General features: G+C 37.6%; 2 protein-coding genes across 2 annotated transcripts; both read left to right on the top strand.

Annotated features, from left to right (window-relative positions):
- Positions 1-2679: 2679 nt before the first annotated feature.
- LOC136283731 (octopamine receptor beta-2R-like) lies at positions 2680-4340 on the top strand. The gene has a single exon (XM_066172928.1). It carries the CDS (start codon positions 2838-2840, stop codon positions 3669-3671), a length of 834 nt encoding a protein of 277 aa, XP_066029025.1. The 5' UTR covers positions 2680-2837; the 3' UTR covers positions 3672-4340.
- A 5644-nt stretch (positions 4341-9984) lies between these two features.
- On the top strand, positions 9985-10992 carry LOC136278514 (histamine H2 receptor-like). Its single transcript, XM_066161986.1, has one exon. The coding sequence runs from the start codon at positions 9985-9987 to the stop codon at positions 10903-10905; it is 921 nt and encodes a 306-aa protein (XP_066018083.1). The 3' UTR covers positions 10906-10992.
- Positions 10993-11196: the final 204 nt, after the last annotated feature.

Raw genomic sequence — 11196 nt, 5'->3', positions numbered from 1 at the left:
AAGGGGAAGTTTCCTTTTGCTTTGATTACTTAAAAAGAAAACGGGGAGATACTTAGTCAAACAGATATCCTACCTGATGCGTAAACTGTTAATTCAGAGTGTGCAGAATGTGTTTATTTGACTCAATTAATGTTTAAGCCGATTTAGGCGGCGTATACAAAAGAAAGCGGCTGAAACACAGTACGAATGCCATATGGTTTTTGTCGTTCGCAAACGTGAGTACGATTATTTTACTTTTAAGTAAAGACAGATCATCGTAAGTTAAAACTTACGATGATCTGTCTTTTTCCTTGGACTCAAAGAAAGTAAAGTAATCGAAATAAATGGTTGGCTTAAAAAATTTTGTCCTGTGCTGTGAACTGCATTTCTGATCAAGTTGAACAACAGATATGGGGTTGAAGACACCTTCCTGATTCGTTCGTTGGATCATTTGTCGCTTACTTGTCGTTTGTTCTTAGGAATATGTTGATAACATTACCCTACTATGCAAATTCAGAAAGGTCTCACGAATCCAGGTGTTCACTGATAGCCCAAAAATTGCCTTGGAAAACTGCCGATGGACTTTTGAGAGAGTTTAAACATATCTATTTTTCTAAATTGGTGAAGCTTTTGCATTTGAATTAAGTTCGGATTATAAGTACATCGCTTTTACGTTATCGTACCGTTTTCACTTTTCAAAGGATGAACATATCTGGCAAGATTTTCCGTGCATGAATCATGCATATTCAAGGTTTTTTTCCGAACATTTTCATCTCATTGTGATTGATTATGTTGTTGGACATGAACTCATCGTTGCACAAATCAATTACGTCAGCCAAACTTCAATAAAAGCACTTTTAAAAGTATAATTTTTCGGATGACAAGGTAAATAAGATGCTTCTGGTTATACTGAAATTATATCTACCATTATTGACTTGCAAATTAAGATAGTCCAATCGATCGTTTTGTCAGTTTAGCTCAGGTAAGAGAAAATAAAGTAACAATTATATTCCCCTGATTGTTTGCGAGAACTCGTCTACGGGACCTCGCAGTTACTAAAACAAAAACAAAACAGGTCCGCTTCACGTTAGGGAGGTTCCAAGGTTTGCATTTGGTTCCTAGACATATAAATGAAAGTCAACATGATTGTAATTATTCACAGGAATATTCTTTTTATAGTGCGGTTTTGATATGTAACTTTTAAACTAAATATATATGTAACTTTTAAACTATAAATTTTTCTGCGAATCCTCTTCTAATTAAGGGTATGATGATTGATGTAACGCAAATATTCCCATCCTGCTGCTAAAAGACTTATAAACATTCAAAAACAAGAGAATATGATTGATATGATTGATTGACTTAAGGTGAGTATTCGAATGAAGAGGCAAACATTTAGACACTTGTTTCTATATTGAGCGGTTACAATTTTTAAACACTCGTTTAAAACTAGAACATTGGAAACTACAACGACAGATGATATCAAGATCGTTATCCGCGTTATCATGCGACGTGTGAATAAGAATAACTTCCCAGCGTGGTGCGAAATTTAAAATGGACTTAAAAAAACCATCATGGGTCACAGGGATAGGTTAGCACAGTTGATATTCTCTTGCTTAAAAGTGAATCGTAAAATTACCAACGATTAGCTCTGGCAGTAGAAATTTTACAGACGTTAGACGAATTCAAGTGTTTTTTTGAAATGGGAGAAAGCTAAGAACTCTTCTTAGACACCATCATATTGAAGAATTTTTGTTAATAAGTTGTGAGTAGATATTTACTTTCAAACAAAATTAAGGTTTTTAGCCGGCTGCTGTTATATGCTAGCACATAAGGTGGACTCGTTGTATGTGATTAGGACGCCAAATTTAGCGAAAACATGAGTTTAATTTTCCATAACAGTTCTCTTCCAAATAGATCTTGAGGAACACTTTCTCCACCTGTATTTGATCATGATAGCAGGAGTAAAAGATGTTGGTGTCCATTATACGCAACCAAAGTCCTCCTCACACTAAAGATCTTTTGTCCCTGAAACCAGGGACTAGTTATGCTCTTCGCTCGTCTGCTCAATTTCTTCTGTTCGTTCCAAAAGCCAACTGCTCTTCACTTGGGGATCGGGCCTTTGCTCATGCTGCACCTGTTTTATGGAACTCGCTGCCATTAACTATAAGAACAAGTAGTAGCCTCGCCATTTTTAAAAAGCAACTTAAAGCATTTCTATTTAGGAAAGCTTTTAGTTTGTTTCAATAGTTCTAATGTTTATTGCCTTTGAATATTTTAATTTTAATTATTATAGAACTTTAACTTATGTAAAACGCTTCTGAATATTGTTTATAGTTTTAGCGCTATATAATTTCCTTATCATTATCATTATCATTATACGAAGAATAACTTATGATTGTTTATCCATGACAAGTCTCTGGAAGGTTATAGGAGTAAAACTACTTATATTACAAAATATAACCTTGTTTTTGGATTCACAATGATATTTCAAGACAGAGCTGTTATGATGAAATCATTTCAGATTAAGTCATCAAAATTGTTCATTCCAACTTATGTTGAAGCCGAGACCATGTAGTATTGATAATTAACGCCATACACTTTTTCCGAAAAAAGGAAGTTGCGTTTCAACGAAATTATATTTTCAGAACAGGAACAGTGTCTCCACTGTTATTAAGGAGCCTAACATATGGCGTCATGATGGCTCTCCGATATACACTTATATAGGGGAAAATTCATAAATATGAAATCAACAGCTGCCTCAGGGACTACGATCTTTCTTCAGTTGTTTCTCGTGCGATTCTTGACAATATATCTGTGTAATCATTTTAAAAATTAACTCTAAGGCAGATAACAAAATGGAAACTTGGTTTTGGATTCTTGGCTGGTCTCTCTCCATTCTGACCATAGGTGGAAATGGATCTATTATCTTCATTGTTTGTAGCAGACGGCGGCTCCGAACCAAAACCAACGCGTTTATCGTTTCTCTTGCGGTGGCGGATTTCTTTGTTGGAGTGAGCACTTTCCCTTCATTGTTCTTCTGCCCGGAAGAAGGTGATTGCAACGGGTTATCTCACGATTTGAGGAACTTATTCCCATTCGCCTCAGTGGTAAACCTATGTACTTTAGTCCTGGAGCGTTATGTTGCTGTCGTAATGCCTTTCAAATATTTGACTTTTATGAAACGTCGCCGCGTTTTCCTGGTGATTTTCATCTCTTGGGCGATTCCAGTTATAACTACTTTGGCTTTTTTCAGAATGAATTGGCTTTGTCCAAGCCACCGTCTACTTTTTGAAATATTTACTTCGCTGAATATATTTTTTTTGGCTTTTCTGCCATGCTGTGGTCTGGTCTTTTGCTTCGCTTCAATGCTAATTGTTGTTAACAAGCACGAACGAGCAGCTCGTGTCTTAGCAAAGCAGCTCCATTTTAATCATCGATTTCTGTTCAAAATCCAGGAGAAATCTGCAGTTAAAATGATGGCAATTGTTATAGGAATTTTCCTTCTGGCGAACACATTTGCTTTACGATGTGGTTATATATTATTATTCAAAACAGGAAAAACATGTGATGATGAAGAATATAAAATACCCCTCCTTGTTTTAAACTCTGCTATTAACCCCATTGCGTACGCCTTCTACAAGCGGGATATAAAGAAGGAGATGAAAAAATGTATTTTCCGTGTCATCTAGGCTAAGTGATTCAACATTTTTCAGCTAATTCAAGAAATTCGCAAAATTGTTTTTTAAGCTTTCATTAATGGTTTGTCAATAGGCGTTGATAATTATGGAACGAAACAAAATTGTATTCCAAGATCACCTTGTGGTTTTTGTCTCTTGAACGAGGCTGCCTTTATTCTCCAATTTATTGCTTGACATCCTAGTGATCTTTTACCTCATTCGAGTTTGATTACCTGTTCGTGTGAATCTGAAGGTACCCTTTAAAATTCTTAACCGCACAAGCGTATGCTGTGAAGAGTTTGAAGTATGAAAGAGCACGATATAGATGGTAATGATCGCCATACTCGTCTTGCCAATCAGAATATGAAATTCATTCGTAGCAACGACACCTGCAGTCGGTGTTAAGACAATCTTGGCGCCCATGCTGCGCATTAGCGAGAGATGGAAAAGCAAGACGAAAATAGTGGTCGGAGTTAATGTTCTAGCCTTTCCCTCACTTAAAGGAATTGACGTCATTTGGCTGGGAGATGAAAAGAAGGAAAATGCGTCATAGGGAACCAAAACATTTACGACGTGGTGTGGGCATTTGAAAGTCACAACTTTCAATCTTTTAAACGTGGCGTGAAAAAAAATAGAATACGTGTTTATTCACTCGCTTGTGATTGGGACGCATCCCAAAAAATAGAAATGTTATTAAAAATGTTTAGAATAAAAACGCTAAAGAAAACATATTTGTGTATTGATTGCTCGGAAAATATGTGGTTAGCTACTGAAGAACTCTCTCCCGAGTACCATGGTAAAAAGCGCTTCATATTTCACTGCTGAATGAACATGTCATCCAAAGGAAACACAGCATAAACTGAGAACACCATTAGGCCAGGATAGTGTATCTTTATTATTTTGCGCAAGATTAGTCCTTCGAAACGAAATTTCAATCGCATTTATTTCGAAAGCAGCATGTTTTCCAATTGTCAAATTTTGCAAATAGGCGACTTAAACAATAATATTTAATATGTGAGAAAATAAAAGCATTCCCAAAAGGTCAAGTTGGCCTCCGGTACCGCCTCATGAGTAAGTCAGAGAAAGTATAAGAAAGGAGGAGGAGGCGGGGGGGAGGTTTGGTGTTACATGAAACTTTAACCAATGTAAATGGCAGGTAATTTTAACACCAACTTGACCAGAGTATTCTGGTTTATTTAGTGTTATTGCCAAATCGTTTAAAGAAATTCGTTGAGTAAAACATACATATGACGCAGCTTCAACGCCTTTAGTTTAACTACAGACAAATTTGTGCTCCTATCGGGTTTTCTGATGCTCCCTCCCCCTCTAAAGAAAAGAGATGTTATTCGTACCAAACTATGAAGAAAGGTATGAATATATTTAATTGAGCCGTGAAAAATTTTACTTCCTGCGTGGCAAGTGTATAAAGGCCCGGCCAAACGGAACATCGTTGCGCGCCTTGTGTTGCACACGTTTGGATCAAGTTAAAAATGGTCACATTTTTGTTGCAGCATATTCTGATGTTGCAAGATGTTGCGTGCGTATGGCCAGTTCCTTCTCAAAATCTCTCAACAATATTGCAAGATGTTGCACTTAAATGTTTTCTAGACTTAATGGACGGTTAAAATTTAACTTTTTTTCAAACATATTTAATCAATATACTAAGGATGTTCAAAGAAAAGAAAACATTAAAAATACTTAACTTCAGTAGCTGAGTACTGAAAAGAAAGTTTTTCTGTTCTCGACTGTGTGAATAACTTATTCCGAGCCACATTTTTAATCAGAAGTTCTGGTACTTGTTTGACTGCGTTAAAGCTGCATTCAGGTGGTTTTCAGTAAGGAATAATTTTGCTCTGAACAAGTCAGTGTTTGAGTTCGTGTCCACGTTTTCCGATGAAATCAGCCACAGTAAGAACAAAGAGTTCTAAAATCTGCTAGTTTTCTTAACGTTATGGGTGAAGCAGATAAAGGGGCAGAGGGGTTTTGTATTAAAAATTTACATACTTAAATAACAGCTGATTTAAACACCAACGCGCCGGACTAAGATATAATTTAGTGTTATCGCTGAGTATAACATGGTTTGACACAAATTTCAGTTCTCGGCAAACAAATAAGCACTTTTATTAACAGGCTAATAACAAGTGTTAGTAAAAATGTTCCGTAGTCAAGGAACCACCACGCCGGGTGGTCCATTAGTTCGTTCTTGAAAGTTATCTTCTGTATATTCACTTGAGTAAAGTCGCTCAAAAACCCCTTGATGGAAACCTGGTTCTGGATTCTTGACTGGTCTTTTTTCATCGCAACCACTGCTGGAAATGGATTTATCATCTTCCTTATTTGCAGACGATGGCGGCTTCGAACTAAAAACCAACGCTTTTGTCGTTTCACTCGCTGTGGCAGATTTCTGTGTTGAGCTGAGTGCTTTTCCCCACTTTTAAATTGTGAGAAGACAACTGGATGCGATCATGAAGCCCCTTTTGCCGACAGGGTGGATTATCTAAGGTGGCTGTTCGCATATGCGTCTGTAACAAACTTATGTAGTTTAGTTCTGGCTCGTTACATCGCCGTTGTGAAGCTTCTCAAATACTTCTTGTTCATGACGCGCAAACGTGTTTCTCAGATGATTTTTATTTCCTGGGCACTTTTAACCCTTATTTTTTCGATGTTCTAATGTCGTTCGTTTTTAAAGACAATCGTTCTCTTTTCTTGGCTATTGTTATTGGCCTGTTCCTTGTTTATTCTGCATGCTATCTGCGATGTAGTCTTATATACATAATGAAAGACGAACAACCATGTAATGATAAAAAATTCAAATTGCCTCTGTTAGTTTTAAACTCTGCCATCAACCAGTAGCTTGCGCTCTGTTTAAGAGGGACATAAAAGAGGAAGCAAAACGATGCATTTACTGTGTGATCTGAAAGAAGAGAAACAACATTGAACCACTTAAGGTTACTTTTGTCTAATTTTGCCAGTCTGTTTCATTTTATAGGTTTGCAAATCAGTCTGTCAGTCAGCCAGTCAGTTTTCGGTCATTTCGTAAGTTACCTTGTCCATCAGTCTACTAAGTCTGTCAGTCAGTCGGCGTTCAGTCTCTCATTCCTTCAGACAGTCAGTCAGTCAACTTTCAGAACGTCTTTCAGTCAATAAGACAGTCAGTTTGAAGTCAATTGTCGGGGCAATCAGTCGATCAGTATTAGTCAGTGTTAAGTCATTTAATTGGTCAGCGTATTCATTCAACTAGTAAGTCAGTCAATCAGTTGATCAGTTAGTCAGTGTTCAGTCATTTAGCTAGTTGTTCAGCATATTCAGTCAGCTAGTCAGTCAGACGGTCTGTCAGTCAATCAGGGTATTCAGTCGGTCATCTGATCATTCAATCGGTCATCCGATCATTCAGTCGGTCATTCGATCATTTAGCCGGTCATCCGATCATTCAGTCGATCAGGGTATTCAATCGTTCATCCGATCATTCAGCCGGCAATTCTATCATTGAGTCCGTCATTCAATTATTTAGTTAGTCATCCGATCATTGAGTCCGTCATCCAATCATTCAGTCGGTCATTCGGCGATCATTCAGTCGGTCATCCGGCAATCATTCGGTCGGTCATCCGATCATTCAGTCAATCATCCGATCATTCAGTCGGTCATTCGATCATTCAGTCAATCATCCGATCATTCAGTCGGTCATCCGATCATTCAATCGATCAGGTATTCAGTCGGTCATCGGATCATTCAGCCGGCCATTCTATCATTCAGTCGGTCATCCAATCATTCAGTTGGTCATCCGATCATTAAATCGGTCATCCAATCATTCAGTCGATCATCCGGCGATCATCCAGCCGGTCATCCGATCATTCAGTCAATCATGCAATCATTCAGTCGGTCATAAGATCATTCAGTCGGTCAGAGCATTAAGCCAGCCATTCAGTCAGTCCTTAGTCTGTGTATTCAGCCCCTCAGTCAATCGGTCATTCAGTCGGTCAATTGGTCGGTGAATTCAGCCAATCAGTCAGTCAGCCATTCAATCGGTTAATCAGTCAGAGAATTCACCCAGTCAGTCAGTCAGGCAGTCAGTCAGTCAGTCATACAATCAGTCTGTCGGTCAGAGTAGTGGAAGAAGAACGGCTATTTCGCGACGTAAATAAAATAATTAAGCAAGCATTGCAATATGCGATGAAAAAGTGAGTTTTCTTCAAAGGGAAACTTTCCTTAGGCTATTACTACTTAAATGGACCATTTCCCGCTTTGTGGTCGTTTGATTTTAGGATAATTTTGTCAACGGTACCCAACGCGACTACTAATTCAGGCGGGTCTCATAGAGCCAGGCGTTCACTGATAATTGAAAAGTTAATTTGGTTTTCAAACGAATGATATGTTAATACTGTTTAAGTTTCGAGCCGTTAAAGAATAAAGTCACAGATTTTCCTTCAACGAGTCTTGTCTACTTAAGAAATGAAATTTTATGCTGAACATTTTCATCTATTACGCTCGATTATATTGTTAGACATACACCCACTGTTGTACTAAAGAATTAAAAAACGCGCCGAGTGCATTGTTGAGTTATTTAAGCACGCGGGATTCTTAAGAACACGAGAGAAGTGCGGAGAAACACGAGCCTTCGGCTCGTGCTTCTGGCACTGTAACATAAAACGGGACGTTGGATTAAAGACAACCGCCAAACATTTCAAGTATAAGATTCGATTCACTGACACACCAAACCGCTGTAAATAGAGAAAATTTATGTTTCTCTCAGGATGTACTATGTTTTTTCACCCCTCTATAATTGTTTTGCGAACGTATAATGGTTATTTATCGACTGCCCATGAAAACTTTTTAAATGACGCATTTTGTGACCTGCTAAAGCTTTAAAATAACGGATTCTTTTCCTGTGTAGATCATTAAGCCATCAAGGGTTGTTTTTAACATGAGAAGTAAGTCCTGATATTTCCAGCTTTGCATTCATTGTTTACCTCACATGCAGATGACAACGATGATAAATTTTCGATTTTCGTAATATTGTATTTCATAATCACCCCGCTAGTGTTTGTCTCTAAAATGAGGCTACCTTTATTCTCCAATTTGTCGTTTAACGCCATGGTTATTTTTCCATCTTGAACTGTTCCTGTCCCCTTTACGTCTAAGTTTAACCGCTTGGCGGTTGTTCATTAGTTTTGGAAAAGTAGAGTTAGGTTAAGAAAGATTTTTTGAGTTAGGTTGTTTTGAAAAATGAATGCTACTTTGGTGAACTTTAATTAGCTGTTTTTCCATTTTTCAAGAAACAAGACTGAGCAACAACATAGTTTTTAAAGGAATGAGCTAATTATCTCTTCATGCTAAATGACTCCGGTAAAATTCAACGGGTGGAAAAACTTTGCCTCAATTTAAATTTGCGCATGTTTTTAAAAGTGCAAGGTGGACTTAAAGAAAAAATTGAAAAAATATAGAGTTTTAGAGATTCACTCGATACAATATATATATATATATATATATATATATATATATATATATATACGATACAAATGAAGAAAATTTATCTAGTATTTTTCCGGAATAAATTGCAAGTGAGTAGAAGTGAGTTCTACTTTTAATGTTATTTGAGATCAGCTGGTTTACTGTAAGAAATAATTTTATCCAGCATGGCAAACAAACAACTTTTGAATTACTGCGTTAATCCTAAACCTTTCATACTGGGCTAGCGCCAAATGTTTCTTAACGTTATTATTGTCGAATCAAACATTAAGGTCTTGAGAAAAAAAAAACAACAACACAACCAAAAAAAGCAAGAGGAGAAAACAATTACATAGCGTGCGTAACTCCTTCGGTCTCACAATTCCATTATAAAATTTGTTATCACCATTTCATCATTATTGCTTCTCTGCCAGTGATCTCGCCATCGGCCTTCATATTATTACCTTTTTATCAAGCTGTCAGAGATAGATTGTCAAGACTCTTATTTAGCTATCTTTAGATAGAAATTTCTTACTGTCAATAAGAAAGGTTGACGTCACTGCAGATATGATTATTTATGCGGTTTTTGTCAATAAGCACAGATGCACACACGAGTGTTTCCCCTCCGACGTGCCTCTCCCATGATAAGTTTCCCTCCTTTAATTCATTGAGTTACCAAATCTGGAATGGAGGATCGTGGGTGGACCTAACACTAAGGGCGGCAAGGATTCAGCCTGATTAATCAATTGTGGCGTATTTTTGAAGGACCTCTGAACAAGAGGAAATCACCAGATGTTTTAATTGTTTGTAGTTGGTCTTACATTAGTTCAAGTCCTCAGCGAAAGTATATCCTCACAGCTTTCCACTTAACGACCACAAAATGGAAACTTGGTTTTCGATTCTTGGCTGGTCTCTCTCCATTCTGGCCATAACTGGAAATGGATTTATCATCTGCCTCGTTGGAAGAAGACGGCGGCTTCGCACCAGAACTAACGCATTTATAGTTTCTCTTGCAGTGGCGGACTTCTGTGTTGGGCTTAGTACTTTTCCCCCGCTTTACGTCTGCGAAGAGATAGTTGGATGTGACCCTAAGGCCGTCTTAGCAAGCGGGGTGGATTATCTAAGATGGCTCTTTGGGTACGCTTCGATTACAAACTTGTGCAGTTTAGTCCTAGAGCGCTACGTTGCTATTGTGAAGCCGTTAAGGTACTGGAATTATATGACGCGCAAACGCGTTCTCCAGATGTTTGTTATCTCTTGGACCATTCCAGTTGTTTTGGTCTTGGTTTTTTTACTAAACGGGTTTGTTTTTAGAGAGATTCTGCTGTTTAAAGTGCTAGTAATGATTCTTATGTCATTTCTAGAGCTCTTACCGTGTTGCGGTCTAATTTTTTGCTTTGCATCAATGTATTATGTTGTTTATAAACACGAAAGAGCCGCCCGCATCTTGGCAAAACAACTCCGCTTTAACCAAAGATTTTGTTTTAAAATCCAAGAGAAGTCTGCTGTGAAAATAATGGCCAGTGTTATTGGCTTGTTTCTTGTAACTTACTCGTTCGCTTTGCGGTGTAGCTTTATTTACATTTTGAATGACGACAAAAAACCGTGTGATGATCAAGAATATAAAATACCCCTTCTTGTATTAAACTCCGTCGTTAACCCCTTCGCTTATGCTGTCTTCAAGAGAGACATAAACATGGAGATGACACGATATATTTGCTGTGTCATGTGTAAAAAAAGAAACCGCACAGAGCCAATTGATGAAAACAACTCTTTCATCCTACGCAGCTGGAATGCTTAACATGTCAATCCAAATATTCAAAACTTGGACAAACGCCCTCTCGACTGTCTTCAGCTATGTTACACGAGTTAAAAGTCCATAAGTAAGATTGGGGATTTGCTGACGGTGTATGCACGATGAGGGGAGTAGATCATATCTTTCATATTAATGTCTAAAAAGAATTCTTTACATCTCATCAATCCTTACCAATTCGTATTTCTTTTTGTATATTTTCAATTGTTACGGTTAGTTTTTTCTTACTTTTGCCAATCGGTCTGTTTCATTCTATAATTTTGCAAACCAGTCTCTCGG

This window comes from Pocillopora verrucosa, chromosome 1 (genome assembly GCF_036669915.1).
Source record: "Pocillopora verrucosa isolate sample1 chromosome 1, ASM3666991v2, whole genome shotgun sequence".
Classification (NCBI taxonomy): domain Eukaryota; kingdom Metazoa; phylum Cnidaria; class Anthozoa; order Scleractinia; family Pocilloporidae; genus Pocillopora; species Pocillopora verrucosa.
This window is presented reverse-complemented; position numbering and strand designations above follow the sequence as displayed.

Coding starts and splice junctions, on each gene's coding strand:
- LOC136283731 (XM_066172928.1), top strand. CDS start 2,838: ATGGAAACTTGGTTTTGGATTCTTGGCTGGTCTCTCTCCATTCTGACC.
- LOC136278514 (XM_066161986.1), top strand. CDS start 9,985: ATGGAAACTTGGTTTTCGATTCTTGGCTGGTCTCTCTCCATTCTGGCC.